This window comes from Lucilia sericata, unplaced genomic scaffold (assembly GCF_015586225.1).
Source record: "Lucilia sericata isolate MDLA Ls3-8-SP2 unplaced genomic scaffold, ASM1558622v1 Contig001008F_arrow, whole genome shotgun sequence".
In the NCBI taxonomy this organism is placed as follows: domain Eukaryota; kingdom Metazoa; phylum Arthropoda; class Insecta; order Diptera; family Calliphoridae; genus Lucilia; species Lucilia sericata.
Window position 1 is genome coordinate 77242 of NW_023994990.1, and position 22353 is coordinate 99594.

At 28.2% G+C, this 22353-nt stretch overlaps 1 protein-coding gene across 2 annotated transcripts in view; it reads right to left on the reverse strand.

The window, feature by feature from the left end:
* LOC119609575 overlaps nt 1–22353 on the reverse strand; it is a 127918-nt gene that overhangs the window by 40690 nt on the left and 64875 nt on the right. For both annotated transcript variants that reach the window (XM_037964421.1, XM_037964422.1), the window contains exon 2: nt 20066–20158. In XM_037964421.1, the coding sequence (XP_037820349.1) occupies nt 20066–20158 (93 nt within the window). The remainder of the gene's footprint in view (nt 1–20065; nt 20159–22353) is intronic.

The following is a 22353-nucleotide window of genomic DNA, read 5'->3' on the forward strand; positions in this document are numbered from 1 at the left end:
TTGCCAGAACCAGTATTTTTATAAAATGATTTTTTCACTTTTTTTGTTAATATTAGTTGTTCTAAAACTTTTTATGATTAAATCGTATAAGGTATGGTTTTTTAAACAAAGTGATTGATTTTTTGAGTTTGCGGTTAGAAGTTTCTAACAATCTTAACAGATTAGTTACAATATAGTTATATTTGGTAGTGTTCTGCTTTTTTTGTTTTCTTTATAAATCATTGAGGTGTAAAATTAATCTTAGAAATTGTATAAATAGTAGTTAATAAATTGAAAAAAAAGGTTAAAATGATAGATAGGAAAATGTCATTCAATATTTAAAAAGTTATACATATACAATGTTTATAAATAGCAAAGCAACAAAAACTACGTCATCCTTTAATACGATTATAAGATTTTTTTCAATTTGAACTTTAGAAAGATTAGAAAAACTATTATACTTAGGTATTTTCTTTAAACTGCTTAGAAAATTTAACGCCACTTAAATTGAAAATTTTCAAAAAAAAAAAATTTTATAAAAAAATTCTTTGGGATTTAAGAATAATTCAATTGTGTTCATGATGTGTTCTTTATAAAACATTAACAAAATTAAATTTATCATAAATGAAAATACTTTAAATGATAATTCTTAAAAAAATACTCCCTTAAAACGTTTCCTAACCAATATAGTTCATATTTCCAAAGTTCCATAAAAAAATCAAATAATTTAATGATTATTTCTACTCCAGCTAAACAGGAAATATGCAACAACAAATTATTGAAAAAATTAATTGTCATTATCTTGCTAGAGTAAAAAATATATTGAAACTCCCTCTATTTTTTGTTGGAGAAGATAACTGCTTAAATATAAACTCTCTGAAAACACTTCAGTAGACACACACAGACATAAATGTGTACATATGTATGGACACAAACACAATTGCATTGCAAATCCTTTTAAAATCAAAGAGTATCTTACTCCCACTTTTTTACATATTTATTTTAATTTATAAGAACACTGGACAACAAATTTTTTAATTTATAAGAACACTGTACAACAAATTTTTTTAACCTGAGACCAAAGTATTGTACTTTTCTAAAGGATTATGCTTGGGAGGATCCGAATTTGAAATTTCTTCATCCATCCTTAAAATTCTATTATATTGAGACGTTATAACAGCGCGAAGACAGCTGTTTGTATAATCGGACAACTTTAAAATAAAGAACGAGTGTTCTAACTGATTTAAATAGTCCACGGAATAGTCCATTGACTATTTAGTAGCCTAGTCCATAGACAAGACTAGACCATTAATAGACTTGTCCATAGACAAAACCTAGTCCAATCCATATTCTAAGTCATAGACTATTTCATAGACCAGTCCAAAGTATAGTCCATATACTATTCCATATAATAGTCCATAGATAAGTCCATAGACAAGTCCATAGAATAGTATATAGACTAGTACATAAACCAGTCAGTCAGTAGACTGTTTAATTGGCTAATACTTAGACTAGTCCGCAGACTAATCCATAGGCTGGTACGTAGACTAATCCATAGACTGGTACGTAGACTAGTCCATAGACTGGTACGTAGACCAGTCGATTGATTGCTACGTAGGCTATTCCATAGACTAGTCCATAGAGTAATCCATACATAGTACCTGGACTAGTCCGAAGACTAATACGTACACTAGTTGGTAGACTAGTCCGGAGACTAGTCCGTAGAATAGTCCGTAGACCAGTCCGTTGACTAGTCCGTAGACTTGTCCGTGGAATTGTCCGTGGACTAGTCCATAGACTAGTCCGTAGACTAGTCCATTGACTAGTCCATAGACTAGTCCATAGTCTAGTCCATAGACTAGTCCGTAGACTAGGCCGCAGACTAGTCCGTAGACTAATCTATTGAATACGTACCAGTCCATAGCTAGTCTGTAGACTGGTTCGTAGACTAGTAGGTTGACTAGTCCTTAGATTATACATAGTACGTAGACTAATTCGTACACTAGTCCGGAGACTAGTCTGTGGACCAGTCCATAGACTAGTCCGTAGACTAATCGATTGACTACCTATCAGTCCATAGCTATCCATAGCTAGTCCATAGGCTAGTACGTTGACTAGTCTGTAGATTGAACCGTAGACTAGAAGGTAGACTAGTCCATAGATTAGTTCATAGACTAGACCATACATAGTACGTAGACTAGTCCGAAGACTAATACGTACACTAGTCCATATAGAAATATAGTCCATTAACTAGTACATAGACTAGTCCAAAGACTAGTTCATTGATTTGTCCGCTGACTGTTCCATAGACTAAAAACATAGTCTTCATACGATAACTCACAGATAATTCTTCATAGAATAGTCCATAGACTTTTCTATTCTTTTCAAGTTTTAAATATTGATATTTCTTTAATTTTGTAAATAAATTTCCAGAATTTTAAAATTTTTATAGAATGAGAATAACAAACTCAACTAAGAATCAGTCATAATTGAATCATTTTGTAACCGCAACCTATAAACATCAGTTACTTACATAGGTTAATTTTGAAACAGAAAAATATGACGTAAGTCAAATCCATTTATAGTATACAGTTTCTTTTAGACCCCTTTAATAGTTGGTGTTTGTAAAATGTAAATAATTTTTTGTTTATTTTTTATGTTGGTTTTACATTTGTAAGATTAATTATCTCCCTCATGACACTTTCTTGCATAAAAAATGTTAAGAAAAAAATCTTTAATCTCCTTTATATATTTTGAAATGTGAGTCACCGTATTTTTTTAAGTAAATAAAATAAATTTACGGGTAAATTTTTTCTTAAGAAACCTTCAATACTGTTGGTTGTCAATCAGTTGTTTGGTTCAGGTTTAATTGTCTTACAAAACTTTTTCTTCGATTTTTTTTTGCTTTTATGCTTTTATGCATGAATATTTGAGTCATCCGAAAAAAACAGCATAAATTATGAGCAATAAAAACTTAAGTGTTAACTGGTTATATTTAAACAGATGTGGTATAATATGAAGTTAAGAAATAATCAACAAATTTTTTTTTAATATAGTTTTGATATTTTTCAAAGATTTATAAACAAAATTTAAATTTAATTTTAAATAACTAAATTTCAAATATTAGTAATTTATTCAGCCACAGTCACACTTGACTAAAAATCTTTCCATTTCACTAAACTAATCATAATCAATGTGTATTCAATAACCATTTCCCTATATTTTCTCATCATTTGAAACTTTTCAAGTAACACCAACTAAAGCAGAAACCTTAATACAAATCTTAAGATTTTATGCTTCAGTTTCTTTGAATCATTTGGATTGTTGTTTTTTTATTATCAATATTTTCTTAGCCCGCCAGCATAAACGGAAATGCCTCTACGAACCAATCACGCGTAAAATTCATGAGAACCATGCAGATTTGATATCAATAAAACGAAAAAAAATATAAAGACTACAAGCGATTCCTATAAGTAAAAGAACTAAAATCTAAAATTTATGCTGTAAACCAGCAGACGGAAAGAAAAAACCCAGAACATCTTCTAAATACAAACAAAAATTACTCAATGAATACTCATTCCTATAAAAAAAAGAAAAACAAGTTAACATAGTATTGACCTGGTCAGTTAAAAAGGCCTACACATACATACATATACATATATATGTATATCGTGACATTTTTAAAGGAATTTCTTAATACACAGGAATTTCATTGATAAAAACTCTTCAATGTTAAAAATGAGTCATAGGAAAAGGTCATAAAGTAGTTTTAAGTTTTATGGTTTTTGTTTGTAGAAAAAATCATTAAATATTTTAACAAAGTTTTTTTTTTACTTTTATTTTAATTTTTATTAGATTTTTATAAATATTTTTTCTGTTTATCTATTGCCTATAAATGGTAATTAATATGCATTTAATGTATTTTATTTATTAAATAAATTTAAAATGCGTTTCTTTAGAAATTTATTTATAATTTAATAGTTAACTTATAGTTTTTTACAATTAATTTTTATAATAATTTTATTATAAACGTGTTTAGCGGCTCATTAAGTTTGGAATTTTAAAACAAGTGAAATTTTTTTCAATGAGAAAAAATATACATACATAGGTACTTACGTACATACATATGTATGTATATAAATTTCATGGAAATGTCAAACATGTCAAGGAAGATTTTTATACATAAAATAATTATTTAGATTCTATAAACTAAGTTATCAATTACATATAGAGATATTAATTCGGATAAGTTAGTTCTATTGATAGTTCAGTTCCAGAAATGAACAATTGAAGTAGAACTGAAATAGAACTGAAATAGAACTGAATTAGAACTGAACTAGAACTGAACTAGAACTGAACTAGAACTGAACTAGAACTGAACTAGAACTGAACTAGAACTGAACTAGAACTAGAACTGAACTAGAACTGAACTAGAACTGAACTAGAACTGAACTAGAACTGAACTAGAACTGAACTAGAACTGAACTAGAACTGAACTAGAACTGAACTAGGACTGAACTAGAACTGAACTAGAACTAGAACTGAACTAGAACTGAACTAGAACTGAACCAGAACTGAACTAGAACTGAACTAGAACTAAACTAGAACTGAACTGAACTAGAACTGAACTTGAACTGAACTAGAACTGAACAAGAACTGAACTAGAACTGAACTAGAACTGAACTAGAACTGAACTAGAACTGAGCTAGAACTGAACTAGAACTGAACTAGAACTGAACTAGAACTGAGCTAGAACTGAACTAGAACTGAACTAGAACTGAACAAGAACTGAACTAGAACTGAACTAGAACTGAACTAGAACTGAACTAGAACTGAACTAGAACTGAACTAGAACTGAACTAGAACTGAACTAGAACTGAACTAGAACTGAACTAGAACTGAACTAGAACTGAACTAGAACTGAACTAGAACTGAACTAGAACTGAACTAGAACTGAACTAGAACTGAACTAGAACTGAACTAGAACTGAACTGAACTAGAACTGAACTAGAACTGAACTAGAACTGAACTAGAACTGAACTAGAACTGAACTAGAACTGAACTAGAACTGAACTAGAACTGAACTAGAACTGAACTAGAACTGAACTAGAACTGAACTAGAACTGAACTAGAACTGAACTAGAACTGAACTAGAACTGAACTAGAACTGAACTAGAACTGAACTAGAACTGAACTAGAACTGAACTAGAACTGAACTAGAACTGAACTAGAACTGAACTAGAACTGAACTAGAACTGAACTAGAACTGAACTAGAACTGAACTAGAACTGAACTAGAACTGAACTAGAACTGAACTAGAACTGAACTAGAACTGAACTAGAACTGAACTAGAACTGAACTAGAACTGAACTAGAACTGAACTAGAACTGAACTAGAACTGAACTAGAACTGAACTAGAACTGAACTAGAACTGAACTAGAACTGAACTAGAACTGAACTAGAACTGAACTAGAACTGAACTAGAACTGAACTAGAACTGAACTAGAACTGAACTAGAACTGACTAGAACTGAACTAGAACTGAACTAGAACTGAACTAGAACTGAACTAGAACTGAACTAGAACTGAACTAGAACTGAACTAGAACAGAACTAGAACTGAACTAGAACAGAACTAGAACTGAACTAGAACAGAACTAGAACTGAACGAAATTGGATTTTTATTAGAATTTACTTTAAAATTTTTCTTTTAAAAACTTTTTTCTTAAAATCTATAAAAATTATTTTATTAATTAAGTTTAATTGAAGTTCTTGGAAAACAAGTAAAAATCTAGTCTTTTTGATTTTTGGCATCACTGTGGTCCAAATTATTTCTTATTTTCTTTAATAGTTTTAAAATCTAAGTCTTTTTTATTTTATCTCTAAAACTTACTTATAAAAATCTACAATTGTCATTTTAAGATACAAATCTTTTTTCTTTAGAAACAAATCAAAACACATAAATTTTCATTTTTTTAAACCGAGTTTAATGTTTGTTTTAGGAATAAAAACAAAAACACAAATGCAAGTGCCAGGTTATAAATTATTTGGATAATTAAGTAACTTAAATTCTAAGCACGTAATACAACCAAAATCGAAGACAACTAACAACAAGTGTGTGATTTTTCATGATGTTATAACGTTAAGATAATGTAGACAATATTATTGTAGAAATATTGATGTTTTAACAGACATCAATAACAAATTGAATATGTAGTTGCATTTAGTTGCTTAAAGATAATTAGAAGATATTGAATAAAAACTAATGTTGTGTTCAAAACTGGGGTCTTGCACTTGCTTTTGTCGTTGGTCTGGCACGATTTTATCGCCATTTGAAAGATTTATGTTAGGGCAATGGTTACAGATTAAAAATGGTATTAATTTTGGGTTTTAAAAGAAAAATAGGAAATAGTTTTCTTATAGAAAAATATAAAGTTAAAAGTTATTAATTCGTTTTATATTTTTTACTTGCTATTTGTTTATGTTGTTTTATGTAAAAACCTTAATGAGTACAAATTGGGTAATAAAATCTTTATCATTTCTTGTTATATAGTTCTAGATAGCGGTTTTTATTAAGAAATTATTTTTTATTTATTTAAAATTTTTAAAAGATAATGAAATAAAGAAATTCAAACAAAATTGGGGTTATACTCTTAAACTCACTTAACCAAACCCTGTTAGTTTATAAAAAAAGATTATCTCTTATTTGCATTTCTTACAAAAACTATAAAAATAAACAAAAACAATTTTAAATAAATAAAAATATTGTTTTTATAAAAAAAAAAACTAGAACAAATTGCTTTGGAAATAAACAAGATTTCAAAAATATTAAAATTTTTTTATTCGAAAAAAAAACGGTTACAAATTTTAGATTTAAAAAAATTAAAAAATTATTCAAACATTAAAATCAAGCCAAAACAACCGCCAGCTAGACAAACAATTAGTCGTCAGTCTGTTCCTTAAAGAAATATTTGCCTATTCGAAGTAAAAGAGCATTAGAACACGAACCACTAGACTTGTTATTCTAACTCTCTGTCTGTCTGTCTGTCTGTCTATCTATCTACCTGTCTGCTATTGTTGCTTGAATGTCTAACAAAAAAGATTTCTTTAAAAAAAACTCCAGAGTCATTCTAATTATCTAAAAAGGTACTAGCTTGCTCTATATATCTTTAATTTACTTGTATCTGTATTTTTAAAACTGATTGATTTTATTATTTACTTGTTAGATTTTACATGTAAATTCTTAATTTCTTTCTCACGATTTTATTGAAAATATAAGAACAAAAACTTGTGAACACACGTGTTGTTTGCCAAGGGATCTTAGATCAAAACAGAATATATATATAAATATATTAAAAAAATATTTTTTAGAAAAATACAATTTTTTCTAACATTATAAAAGTTCAAAATTTGTAAAGTGTTTTAAAAAAAGTATAATAATATTTTTGAAAAATTTTGCTTTTATCTGCTAGCTAATGTTGTTGTCTTTAAGATGCAGTTCAAAAACTTTACAATTTTTAATAATTAACTAATTTTATAAACATTTAAAAATTTCATTAAAATTTTTTTTTCAAGTTTTTGAAAATTTTGTTTATGATTCATTTGCCAATTATTACAAAAACCCAAAATATGCAGACTCTTATGCAGACTCTTTAAACAAATCTACTGATAGGTATTGACTTTACTCATTAGCACCAACATTATCAAGACTTTGACTCTCAAAACAGACAATGATAATGATGAGAGATGTGTTTAAAAATTGACAATAAAGAAAACATTTAGACGTCTAGTCTAGTATATTAAACTTTATCCAGCTAATCGTTTAAATACCTGACTGTCTAATTTCCAAAATCTTTTAAATATTGAAAAACTCACACATTATTAATTACCCCTGTGTTTGAACAAAAACCTTTAAACCTGTCTAAATTTCAAGATATCACAGCAGCAGCATCATTGACCGACAAAAAACAAAGAAAATTTTATTCAAAATGAAAACTATCTGTCATATCATTAGACAAGAAATGTGAATAATTGTAGATGAAAAATTGATGGTCATTGATAGAATACATGAAAGTGAGCTGAAGTATTAGAGTGACAATGAAATTTTATTTATATTATTCCTTTTAAATGAGAAAACTCTTGAAATGTTAAGGAAATTTTTTCTAGAGTTTTTATGGTAATCAAAGTTTTTGTTTGTAATGATAATTGTTGTAATTGTAAATGACCTTTAAGATTTTTCCATTAAAATATATAGTTTTATATGAAAAGATTTTAGGATTCATTTGAAGTAATTCTAAAGAGATCATTTCTTTTCTGTTTTTATATAAAACTATACTCTAAACTATAAGTGAGATAATAATCTAATCATAGACTAGATTGTGGAGTAGCACCATTGGGAAGCTACAACAGGGCTTAGACAGTAAAAACACTTAATTACGCTATCAAGGGGAAAAGTCCAAAAGTTGCTATCGCTTAACAAAAGTGATATCAGAATACCAACGGAACACTGTGGTGGCAGATATCATCATTTCATCCTAGGAAACAACATATCGAAGATTTTGTGGCTGCCTGGAGGAAATCTGTAAACGCATATTGTATAAAACCATCACTAAGAGGTCGTCGAGAAGGAATCTTAGGTGCTGCATCACTAGCCCTAAAAGATATATTCAACCTCTCACCAATTAAACCCGTTATTTGCATACGTGAATTAAACTTGTTTTGGTGAACCCACGGCTGCTCAAAAGATCCAAAACAGAGTCGCAGTGCTTAGGGCCCACTCTAATATAATGTAAACTTAAGTAAACTTGACTGTAGTTCGAGCTGTACATTATTCTAAGGCAAACATTAGTCTAAAATATGGACTAAACTAAAGTCGAATATATGGAGTAGACTATAGTCTAAACTAAAGCCTGAACTATAATATAAGAATGTAGTCAAAATATACGTAGATGCTAGACTATTGACTAAATTATAGAATAGACTGTAGTCTAAAGAATAGATGAGACTATAGTCTATAGGCAAGACTGTAGACAATACTATTGCTTGGACTACATGCATTCTTAACTATAGACTAAAATATAGGTTAAATAAAAGACGAAGCTAAAGTTTGAACTGTAGACTTTAGACTAAAATACAGAGAAAATTATAGACTAGACTAGACTATAGTCTGAACAATTGACTAGCTTACAGGCTCTAGTTTTGCCTCAACTTTAGTCTGCAACCTTAATTATAAACTGAACTATAGCTTCATCTTTAGGCTAGACCTACAGCATATATTAGACTATAGGCTAAAGAATAGACTTAGACTGTAGTCTGAAATATTACTAAGCTAAACTATAGACAAATGTAAACCATAGACTGCAACATTAACTCTAAACTAGACTAGGGACTAAACTATAAATTTGACTGTAGGCTAGACTGTAGTCCTAAATGTGTACTACATCATAGGCTAAAGAATAGGTGAGACTCTAATCGGAACTGTGGGCTAAACTATAGACAAGACCATATATACAGATTATAGACTAAACTATATACTAGACTATAGTTTGACTATAGATTAGATTATAGTCTAAACTATAACTTAAACTACGGACTAAAGTATAGACTAAATTATAGACTATAGTGCAAGATAAACTATAGTCAATTATCTGAACTATAGACTATAATCTTAACTAACTATGTTTTAGTCAGAACTATACATTATGGACTAAGCTAAGAGACTAGAGGGTAGTCATAATTATAGGCTAATCCATGGACTTGTTTATAATCTAAACTATAGGATTTAGTCCTAAATGTAGACAATATTATAATCTATACTATAGATTATAGACTAAACTTTATACTAGACTATAGTTTGAACTATAAACTTGATTATTACCTAAAACATAGACTGAAATATGGACTGTAGTCTAAGTTATAAACTACACTATAGGCCAAACCATATCAAGTAGAGATTTTAAACTTAACTATGGACTAGACTTAAGGCTAGACTATAATTTTAACTATAGATTCGAGACTAAACTATACATAGAGAATAAGCTAAACTATCAACTAGACTATAGTCCATGGATACTAGCTATAGGCTAGACTATATTCTGAACAAAAGACTATAATCTTAGCTATACACCTGACTATAGTCTAAAATGTAAAGTCAACTGTAGACTAAAGTATATTCTGAACTATAGTCTAAACTATATAAACCTCTATAGTCTGAACTTTAGCCTATAACCTTATCCATAGACTGTAGTCTGAACTATAAACTAGACTACGGGCTAAACTAAAGAGTAGACGGTATTCTAAAATATTCTAAAATATATACTAGACTATAGAGTAAAGGATGAAGGAGATTATAGTCTGAACTTAGTCCAGCCTTATAGACTGTGCAATACCCAAGGCTAAAGTAACGACTAGACTAGAACTATAGACTATAAGCTAAACTAATATGTAGAACTACAAATTAGACTATAGACTTAACTGTTAAATAGACTATAGACAATAGCCAAATCTAAAGTCAATGCTAAAAAGGTGCATTTTCAAAAAATGTCTATTTCCCTTCCCAAACTTTAACTAAAACTTGAAAAAAGCAAACACCTTTAAAATCTTGTTTGTTTTTTTTTTTTTTTTTTTTTTTTTGTATATAATTTTCATATAAAAGTTTAAGGTAATAATTTTAAGAATACGTTCTTTTTTATTTATTACAAACTTCTTGTTACCAAAACTAAACTATTATTTGCACCAGTGATTTTGTTTCCAAAAGATTCTATAACAATTTCATTCCAACTTCTTAACAATCAACATACATGCAACTGCAACAAACAATTAAAACTCATGCACCGTATAGTTCTACTACAAAAGAAAAAAAATCGTAATAAATAAGAAAGAAACTTATAAAGTTCACTTTACAGAATAAGAATAAGCGTGGGAGATTCTCACACATAAAACTGGAAGGAAAAAAATATGTAAGAAAACAAAAGATACATAATTTTTAGTTTTATTAATTTGGACTTTTTCTATTTTTTTTTTCCTTTTTTTAATTAAAATTAGGAACGAAACGTCACAAACAAAGCTGACACTAAGAACAAAGTGTTTTAGCAAAAAAAAAAAAAACTTAAAACTAGAACCAGAACTTTCAAACAGAAAATAAGTTGCTGTGTCTTAAGACATGTTATTAATAATATTTTAATTTATTCTGTGATAAGTTTGGGAAACTACAACAACTTAAACATCATTTGAAGAAAATAAAAAAAATTAACACCATAAAGGTTGGCAACTTTTTAAAAGCCCTTAGCTATAAATAGAGTTTGTTTGAAAAAAAGTAACGTTTTTATTAGTTAATGATCATTAAGTTGTATAATGATTATTATGTTGTTTTTTTTCTGTTTTTATTGTTATTATAGTGGGTTGTGTATGTTTTTATTGTGGAGGAAGTGTTAAAGTGAAAGAAATGGTCATGGAAATTACTACAAAACCCAAACATGGTTTTTTCTTGCTTATTTTTTTTTTTTTTGCTTAGCTTTATTTTCATTTCCATTTTGTTGAAATAAAAGTTGCTTTTTTCCTCTATGACTATTCTTGGTTACCGGAAAATTTTTCTTTAAGGCTTAAGAAAAAGAAAGAATAAAACTATAAAGCCTGGTTTTAACCACTTTTCTTTTGCTCTTAAGTCTGTAGTATACGCCACACAAATCATTACTTATTTTTTTAACTCAGGGTTAACCAAGAAAATTCAAGTCGGAGATGGGAAATTGAAAAATATAGAGATGGGAATAGACTATATACATATGCTATATCCAAACTATATTCTAAACTATAGATTAACTATAGTCTAAATAGACTAAACTATAAACTAAACTATAGTCCAAACTATAGACTAAACTATAGTCTAGATTATAGTCTAAACTATAGACTGAACCATAGTCTAAACTACAGACTAAATTATAGACTAAACTATAGTCTAAATTATAGCAAAACTATGGTCTAAATTATAGCAAAACTATGGTCTTAACTATAGTCTAAACTATAGAATAAACTATAGTCTAAGATATAGTCTATACCATAGCCTAAACTATAGACTAAACTACAGTCTAAACTATAGACTAAACTATAGTATAAATTATAGTATAAACTATAGTCTAAACTATAGTCTATACTATAGCCTAAACTATAGTCTAAATTATAGTCTAAACTATAGTCTGACCTATAGACTAAATTGTAGTCTAAACTACAAACTAAACTATAGTCTAAACTATAGCCTAAACTATAGTCTAAACTATAGTCAAAACTACATATATATAGATAGTCTATTGTTTAGACTGACCAAAGTCTAAACTGTAGACCTAACCATAGTCTATATTATAGTCTAAACTATAGTCAACACTAAAGACTAAACTATAGTCTAAACTATAGTCTAACTATATACTGAAGTATAGTCTAAACTTAGTCTAAACTTAGTCTAAACTAGAGTCTAAACTATAGTCTAAACTATAGTCCAAATTATAGTCTTAACTATAGTCTAAACTATAGTCTTAACTATAGTCTAAACTATAGTCTAAACTATAGTCTAAACAATAGTCTAAACTATAGTCTAAACTATAGTCTAAACAATAGTCTAAACTATAGTCTAAACTATAGTCTAAACTACAGTCTAAACTATAGTCTAAACTATAGTCTAAACTATAGTCTAAACTATAGTCTAAACTATAGTCTAAACTATAGTCTAACTATATACTAAAGTATAGTCTAAACTTAATCTAAACTATAGTCTAAACTATAGTCTACACTATAGTCCAAACTATAGTCTAAACTATAGTCTAAACTATAGTCTAAACAATAGTCTAAACTATAGTCTAAACTAGTCTAAACTATAGTCTAAACTATAGTCTAAACTATAGTCTAAACTATAGTCTAAACTATAGTTTAAACTATAGTCTAAACTATAGTCTAAACTATAGTCTAAACTATAGTCTAAACTATAGTCTAAACTATAGTTTAAACTATAGTCTAAACTATAATCAAAACTAAAGACTAAACTATAGTCTAAATTAAAGCAAACTATAGTCTAAACTATAACTAAACTATAGTCTAAATTATAGTCTACTTCAGTCTAAACTATAGTCTAACTATATACTGAAGTATAGTCTAAACTTAGTCTAAACTATAGTCTAAACTATAGTCTAAGCTATAGTCTAAACTATAGTCTAAACTATAATCCAAACTATATACTCTTTAGGAATAATGAAGATTTTTTAACACAAACAAAATTTAGTACCTTATATAGCTTTAAGTACTTTTTTTTAAGAAATCTACATTTTCCCTCTCTGATTTAAACTCTTTTATTTAACTAAAAAAACATCTTATAACTTCTCTTTGCATTGTAGTATGCCTGTATTAGTGTTAACTCTTATTTGTTTGTTTATTTTTTTCTTTTTCCCCATTTCTTATCTTCTAGTTTGTTTTTATTTATTTTACTTTTTATTCCCATATTCGTGTCGTCATTGTTTCACTTACAAACTTGGTCCGCTTCAAGTTTGTTAGTAAAGAAGAAGAAGAAGAAAAAACTTAAAGTACAGTCTCGCTTGTCCATTAAAGTCATCGGTGTTAGTCGTCGTCTTCTTCAGAGTAGTGGTTGTGGTTCTGCTGGTTTCTTTTATAAGTCGTACTTTTTTTGTATATGTGTGTAAGTGTGACTTTAACTTCAAACTGCTGCTGCTGACTGCAGCTGACAAAAAACTTCCAGGCATCATGTTGCTGGTTTAAAGAGATCATGATTATGGTATGTTGTTTTTTTTCATTCTGTGTCGTGTTGCCTGCTTTATATTTAAATTTTAAGACTTTTTGTTTGCAGTTGAGGATCCAACAATGTTCGTAATGATGTTTGAAGATGATAATGCAGTTTAAAGCTAAGTAATGTCGAGATTTAGAGTGGAAAAACTATGGAAATATAAGTTTTAAAGGTTTTTTTGTAGAAGAATATAAACTTAATATTAAAACTAGAATTTAGGCTAGACCATAGACTAGACTATAGACTTGACTATAGACTAGACTTTAGACAAGGCTATAGACTAGACTATAGACTAGGCTATAAACTAGACTATAGACTAGTCTACGGACTAGGCTATAAACTAGTCTACGGACTAGACTATAAACTAGTCTACAGACTAAGCTATATACTAGACTTTAGACTAGTCTACAGATTAAACTATAGACTAGACTATAGGCTATTCTATAAACTAGACTATAGACTATTATACAGACTAGACTGTAAACTAGTTTACAGACTAGATTATAGTCTAAATTATAGACCAGTCTTTAGACTAGTATATTTTGTAACGACTAGACTAAATACTAGTCTACAGACTAGACTATATACTAGTCTACAGACTAGACTATATACTAGTCTACAGACTAGACTATATACTAGTCTACAGACTCGACTATAGACTAGTCTACAGACTAAACTATATACTAGACTTTAGACTAGTCTACAGATTAAACTATAGACTAGACTATAGGCTATTCTATAAACTAGACTATAGACTATTATACAGACTAAACTAGACTATAGACTAGTCTGCAGACAAGACTATAGACTAGTCTACAGACTAGACTATAGACTAGTTTACAGACTAGACTATATACTAGAGTTAAACTAGTCTACAGACTAGACTATATACTACTTTACAGACAGTCTACTATAGACTAGTATATATACTAAACTATATACTCGACTTTAGACTAGTCTATAGACTAAACTGTAGACTAGTCTACAAAGTAGACTATAGACTAGTCTATAGACTAAACTATATACTAGTCCGCAGACTATACTATAGACAGGTTATAACCTATAGACCAGACTTTAGACTACAGAATAAACTATAAACTAGACTATAGACTAGATTATAGACTATTCTATAGACTAAACTATCGATTAGGCTATAGACTGGGCTATGAATTAGACTATAGACCAGTCTACAGACTAAACTACAGGCTAGACTATAGACTTTTCTATAAACTATAGACTAGCGTATATACTAGACTATATACTGGGCTATAGACTAGACTATATACTAGGCTATGTACCAGACTATATAATAGGCAATGTACTATATACTAGACTATGGTCAATTGATTAGACTAAGGATTAAACAAGAGATAAATCTATCGAACATATTTAACTGTATAATTAACTAGACTTTTCTTTGTGCCCAAGAAAAATTGAAAATTTTCACATAATTAAAATTCGCCCTTCCCCTCTTTATTAAATGTTTCTAGAAAAATACATAAAGTATTTATTTAATTTCAAAAATGTTAACAAAACATTAGAAAACAACAACTTATTTTGTTTTATAACAACTATATAGTAAAAACAATTAAAATCTACAGCAAAAAAAGTGCGTGATTTTTACTTGAATCTGAAGAAAAAGCCATAATTTTTCATTCCCTTAACAATTTAAGACACATGTGCATGTGTGTGTTTGCCAGGTACTTTTCATATGGCAACTTACATATGGGCTTAAAGTACACTTCAGGTGAGTAATACAGAGAGGGTTTTTTTTGCTTTACAACAATTAAATCTTCTGGTAAAATTTTCTAAAACATGTGCGTGTTGTTTTAGATTTTTTTTTCAAATAATTTTAATTGTTTATTATATTGTTGTGCGTTTGAATGTGTTTTAATTTTACAAGATTTCCCACACCCAACTTGTTAAATGTGAACATTAGTGTAATGAAATAAATAGGGATTTTTTTCCAGTTTAAGACAGACATGTGTGTTTATTTGTGATTTTTTTAGATATAAATGGTTAATTTCATGGGATTTTCTTTAAGGGCCTAGAAGTTTGTTGTTTAAGTCTTTTGTTTTTCATATAGGGTATCTGTATGAAAAGTAAAATTTATGTCTAATATTTTTGTTTATATTTATGTCTTTTAATTGTTTCTATTAATATCAAACTACGAAATGGGGTTTTTTTGCTGATTGTCTTGTTTTATTTTAACCAACTTTTCTAGTCACGTTTTATAATTATTTGATTTGTTTGACTTAGGGTTGTTGTTTGATCATCTTCAGTTTAGTTTATTTTATAAAAAAAATATACTACAATATAATTTAATTGATTTTTATTTAACCTTTTTAAAAAAGAAAACCGGTTAGAGCAACGCAAAACAAACCGTGTATTTTGCACAAACAAAAGATTTAGGCAACAAACTTTATATACATTTTGTGCATAAAATTAAACAAACTAACGCCAAATTAGATACAATATATTGTTTTATTTTAACTAACAGCAATTAATTAAAAGTAACAGTTAGAATAACTAAAAATAAATGTGACAAACCAAAGCAAATTTAAGCTAGAGCTAACTTAAGTCCCAGTTATAGTGCACATTTAAAACATATTTATAGTTAAATTAAATGTATTTATCATTTCCCTATAACTAACCCTACTTCCTAGTAAAACTCATAAAATTTTCCCTCAATATTAATTTAAATTTTCACGCGTTTTTCAAACGTATACATATATGAATCTTATCTTCATTCACACACATCCTTAAACTGCAACTACAAACAAATTTCCTCCCACACACAAACCGTTAAAATACCGTTACACCACCACCAGTTCAGCTACATACTTCCACTTACAAAAAAATTTCCCCGAATTTAAACACAATATTTTCAGGAAATAAACAGTGTTAAATTTTAAGGTGTTTTTCCTTTGAATTTACACATTTACATAAACATTTCGAAATTTTATAGTTTTCTTCCGAAAAGGATAAATTGTAAAAATATTCAAATAATAATTATTTAAATTTACCTGTAATGCTTAGTGAATGTACTTAACATGTACTTAACTCATAACAAAACAAATATTTAGTTATTTTACGCAATAATTATTTGAAAACCATATAATTACAGGTTTTAAATTTGATTAATGTTTTATAGTATTTGAAAAATAAGGGTAAAATTATAGTGACATTTTCTTTATTAACAAAATATATTAAATAAATTAAGTGTTAACTACATATTAAGGGTAATTACACTTCAGGTTTTAATAAATGATTTTTCAAAAAAAAACAAAAAAAAATTAATGACTTTTTGGGAAATCATTGAAAAAAAGCAAAATTTAGGGAATATTAGAGTCAAAGGAAATTTTTTCTAAGCGTAACAGTGGAATGCTCTAACACATGGTGAGAATTTCATAAAAGTTTAAAATATATTTCTGGAATTTTTACGGTTTTAGTAGCTTTTATCTAGCAATTACTTATATAAGAAATTTAAAAGCTTTTTCAAGAATGTATTTCCTTTTCTAAAGAAAAAGAGTCTAAGGAAGACATTTTTCTATAAAAAAGAGTTTAAGGAAGACACTGTTCTATAAAGAAGATTCTAAAGAAGATACTATTCTATAGAAAAAAGTCGAAAAAAGAAACTGTTCTATAGGAAAGAGTATAAAGAAGAAACTTTTCAAGAGATAATAGTCTAAAGGAGATACTTTTCTATAGAAAAGAACCTAAAGAAGACTCTTTTCTATAGAAAAGAGCCTAAAGAAGACTCTTTTCTATAGAAAAGAGCCTAAAGAAGACACTTTTCTATAGAAAAGAGTCTAAAGAAGACACTTTTCTATAGAAAAGAGTCTAAAGAAGACACTTTTCCATAGAAAAGAGTCTAAAGAAGACACTTTTCTATAGAAAAGAGTCTAAAAATGACACTTTTCTATAGAAAAGAGTCTAAAGAAGACACTTTCCTATTGATAAGAGTTTAAAGAAGTCACTTTTCTATAGAAAAGAGTCTAAAAAAGACACTTTTCTATAGAAAAGAGTCTAAAGAAGTCACTTTTCTATAGAAAAGAGTCTAAAGAAGACACTTTTTTATAGAAAAGAGTCTAAAGAAGACACCTTTCTATAGAAAAGAGAAGAGAAGACACCTTTCTATAGAAAAGAGTCTAAAGAAGACACATTTCTATAGAAAAGAGTCTAAAGAAGACACTTTTCTATAGAAAAGAGTCTAAAGAAGACACTTTTCTATAGAAAAGACTCTAAAGAAGATACTTTTCTATAGAAAAGAGTCTAAAGAAGGCACTTTTATATAGAAAAGAGTCTAAAGAAGACGCTTTTTATAAAAGAGAAGACACTTTTCTATAGAAAAGAGTCTAAAAAAGACAGTTTTCTATAGAAAAGAGTCTAAAAAGACACTTTTCTATAGAAAAGAGTCTAAAGAAAACACTTTTCTATAGAAAAGAGTCTAAAGAAGACACCTTTCTATAGAAAAGAGTTTAAAGAAGACACTTTTCTATAGAAAAGAGTCTAAAGAAGACACTTTTCTATAGAAGAGTCTAAAAAAGACACCTTTCTATAGAAAAGAGTCTAAAGAAGACACATTTCTATAGAAAAGAGTCTAAAGAAGACACTTTTCTATAGAAAGGAGTCCAAAGAAGACACTTTTCTATAGAAAAGAGTCTAAAGAAGACACTTTTCTACTGAAAAGAGTCTAAAAAAGACACCTTTCTATAGAAAAGAGTCTAAAGAAGACACTTCTCTATAGAAAAGAGTCTACAGAAGACACTCTTCTATAGAAAGGAGTCCAAAGAAGACACTTTTCTATAGAAAAGAGTCTAAAGAAGCCACTTTTCTATAGAAAAGAGTTTAAAGAAGACACTTTTCTATAGAAAAGAGTCTAAAGAAGACACTTTTATATAGAAAAGAGTCTAAAGAAGACACTTTTCTACAAAAAAGAGTCTAAAGAAGACACTTTTCTATAGAAAAGAGTCTAAAGAAGAAACTTTCCTATAGAGAAGATTCTAAAGAAGAAACTTTTCTATGGAAAAGTTTCTAAAGAAGAAACTTTTCTATAGAAAAGATTCTAAAAAAGACACTTTTCTTTAGAAAATAGTCTAAAAAGACACTTTTCCATAGAAAAGAGTCTAAAAAAGACACCTTTCTATAGAAAATAGTCTAAAAAACACTTTTCTATTGAAAATAGTCTAAAGAAGACATTTTTCTATAGAAAGAGTCTAAAGAAGACACTTTTCTATAGAAAGAGTCTAAAGAAGACACTTTTCTATAGAAAAGAGTCTAAAGAAGAAACTTTCCTATAGAGAAGATTCTAAAGAAGAAACTTTCCTATAGAGAAGATTCTAAAGAAGAAACTTTTCTATGGAAAAGATTCTAAAGAAGAAACTTTTCTATAGAAAAGATTCTAAAGATGAAACTTTTCTATAAAATAGATTCTAAAGAAGAAACTTTTCTATAAAAAGATTCTAAAGAAGAAACTTTTCTATTGAAAATAGTCCAAAGAGTACACTTTTCTATTGAAAAGAGTCTAAAGAAGACACTTTTCTATTGAAAAGAGCCTAAAGAAGACACTTTTCTATTAAAAAGAGTCTAATGAATACACTTTTCTATAGAAAATAGTATAAAGAATACACTATTCTATAGAAAAGAATTTAAAGAAGACACTTTTCTATGAAAAAAATTTAAAGAAGACACTTTTCTATAGAAAAGATTCTAAAGAAGAAACTTTTCTATGGAAAAGATTCTAAAGAAGAAACTTTTCTATAGAAAAGATTCTAAAGAAGAAGCTTTTCTGATAATTAATTGTCCACAGAAAGGAGTTCGAAAGAAGACATTTTCTATTGGAAATAGTCTAAAAAGAAACTTTTCTGTAGAAAAATTGTAGAGTCTAACGAGGAAAATTGTCGATTATACTTTCTTTTTGGAATTGAATTACATATGTTTTTCTGCTGAAAACAAGACAATATTCGGCTTCTTTTGTTGTCTATACAATTTTTTTTTTTTTGGAAAATTTGCTTTTCAAAATTTTGTGTTGCCTACTATAAATCCACAATTCTGAGCCATAATTAGTTTCTTAAATTTAAATTCCACTTTTTATATTTGACAATGCATTTTGTTAAAAATTTTATAATTGAATACAAATCTACAGTTTTCACAATGATCTTGTATTTGAGCAGAAAAGTAGGCAATAGAATTTCTTAGAAATTTTTTAAAGTCAACAAGACAAGAATATATTGCCTACTTTAGGCTGCCTAGGAAAACACACAAGATCATTGTGTGGATGTTAAGAAGTTAGCAAAGACACTTACCTTTAAGGCACAGAATATGCAATCTTGACCACTGCAGACATGTTGATTTAAAGAACGGAATGAACGACGAAAGGCATCCAAATGCCATAAGACCTAAAAGAAAAATGAAAAAAAAAATATTATTAAAATGAAAAATGGTTTTAAAGAAGTAGGATCATCAAAAATTTATAAAAAGAAGAAATTTCATAAAAAACGAAGATCATCTATCTCTTATGGTTATGGATCATATTTTATTACAACTATAGGAATATCTGGTGAATGTTTTATATTTGTGTATTTCAAATTTATTGTGGATTGTGTAGAAATTTATCAAAAGTATAGTTGACTTTTCAAATGGTTTCTAAAAATTACGGGAGTTATTTGGAATTTGTGTATTTTCTTTTTTAGATCATGGTTCTAGGACTGTGGGGCTTGAGTGGAAAATAAATGGATTTGCTTTTATAAAATTTGGATTGTGTAGAAGGTGGAAGGTTGTGGTCTTTGGAATATAAATTGGATTTCATATCAAATACAACTCTACTCAAGCCCAACTCAAACAGGTTTGTATTTGTATTGTTGTCTTAAAAAAAAGGCGGCCATGTTGGTTTAACCTATACACTCAAAGTTTATATCTGTGTGTACTGTTTAACCAGCACGTATGTATGTATGCATTAACATTTTTCTAAAGAAACTCAAGAGTATGACAAATCAACAAGTAAGACAACAGCGTCAACGGACCTAAAAAGATCTTGTATAGAAATGTTGGAAAAAAAAAGAGACTGAAACTACTGCTGCTTAGGTGGCCTCAGAGATACAGAAAGCCAAACAAACTGGTTTGATATACAACTACAGGCAACTGGAAATCGTGCAGCAGACTTAAGCCACAAACAGAAATTGTAGTTTTGGTAACAGAGTATGAACTGTTTAGTCTTCTAGCCAGCTGAATGTGCTGTTTACAGGCTTAAAGTCCGACTTTGTTGGAAATTGTAAAGTTGAGATTATAAGACATGTAGTTAGACAGCAAGCCCAGTCAGCGAAAATGTTTTTAAAGTCATTGTTTTTGTTTATTTTGTTACCAGGTTTTTGCTAATTTCCTTTTAACTCTTTTTGTTTTCAGTTACTGTTGTGTTTCTTTTTTTGGGGTTTTTGAAACGTTAAAGATTTTTTCAAACAATGACGGTTTTTTTTTCGTTTAGATATTTTGATTTGAAATTTTAAAGCTTTTGAACCCAAATCAAATGTTTGTTGGTTGGTCTATAGAGGTTTTTTGTTGGTTGAGTATTTTTTTTCTAATAAAGATTTTGTTCAATGTTTCAGGTCATGTTTTGGTAGTTTAATATAGACACAGACTCCACTGTTAGTTTCTTTTTTTTTTTGTCTGTATTTTTGTGGTTTTTCTTGTTTAAGGCTTGGTTTGGTTACTTCTAATCTTTTATATGTTTATATCTAATTCTTTTTATTAAACATTTTTTTATATATAATTTTTGTTGTACTTAGCCAGCTGTGTGTTTTTTACAATTTCTTTTATTTCTCTTACTTATTTAATAAAACTACACAAGTTTAAGTACCTTTTGTTAAAACTACATTTAGCGCCTATTTAATCATAAGTGTTAGAAGTCTAATGTTTTTTATTCGTTTATATTTCAAAAGTCTGTGTTATAAATTTTAGGTTTATAACTAGTTTTTTTCTACTTATTTCTTATAATGTTTTAAGAGTTTTTGGTTAAACATTTCACTTTTTTGGGTTTAAGAAAATCCAAAGGCGGTTTTACAAAGCTTTCATTGGCACCTTTTGGTTTTTGTTAAGAAAACAGCAGCATTAATAAAATTTCATTAGAAAACTGGTTTTTCATTAGAGATTTTGTAATTTAATTACAAAAAAACTAACTTTAAAGTTTTTATTTGTTTTACATTGTGATGACAAAACAAAAGACTTAGGAAACAAACTTTGTTGTGGAACATAAAATTAAAACCAATTTTGTAAAGGTAACTTTGGATGACATTAGTAAAGGGTATAAAAGAAGATAATTTTCTATAGAAAAAATTCTAATGAAGACAATTTTCTATAGAAAACTGTCTAATGAAGTCAATATTCCATAGAAAACAGTCAAATGAAGACTAATTTCTATAGAAAGCAGTTTTGGAGATAATTTTCAATGACAAAACAAAAGACTTAAGAACCAAACTTTGTTGTGGAACATACGGAGAAGACACCATGGAAAAGATGAGTTTGGAAGACAATTTTATATTGAAAATTGGAACAAAAATAACAAAAGAAAGCAGACTATTGAAGAGAAAATTATCAGTCT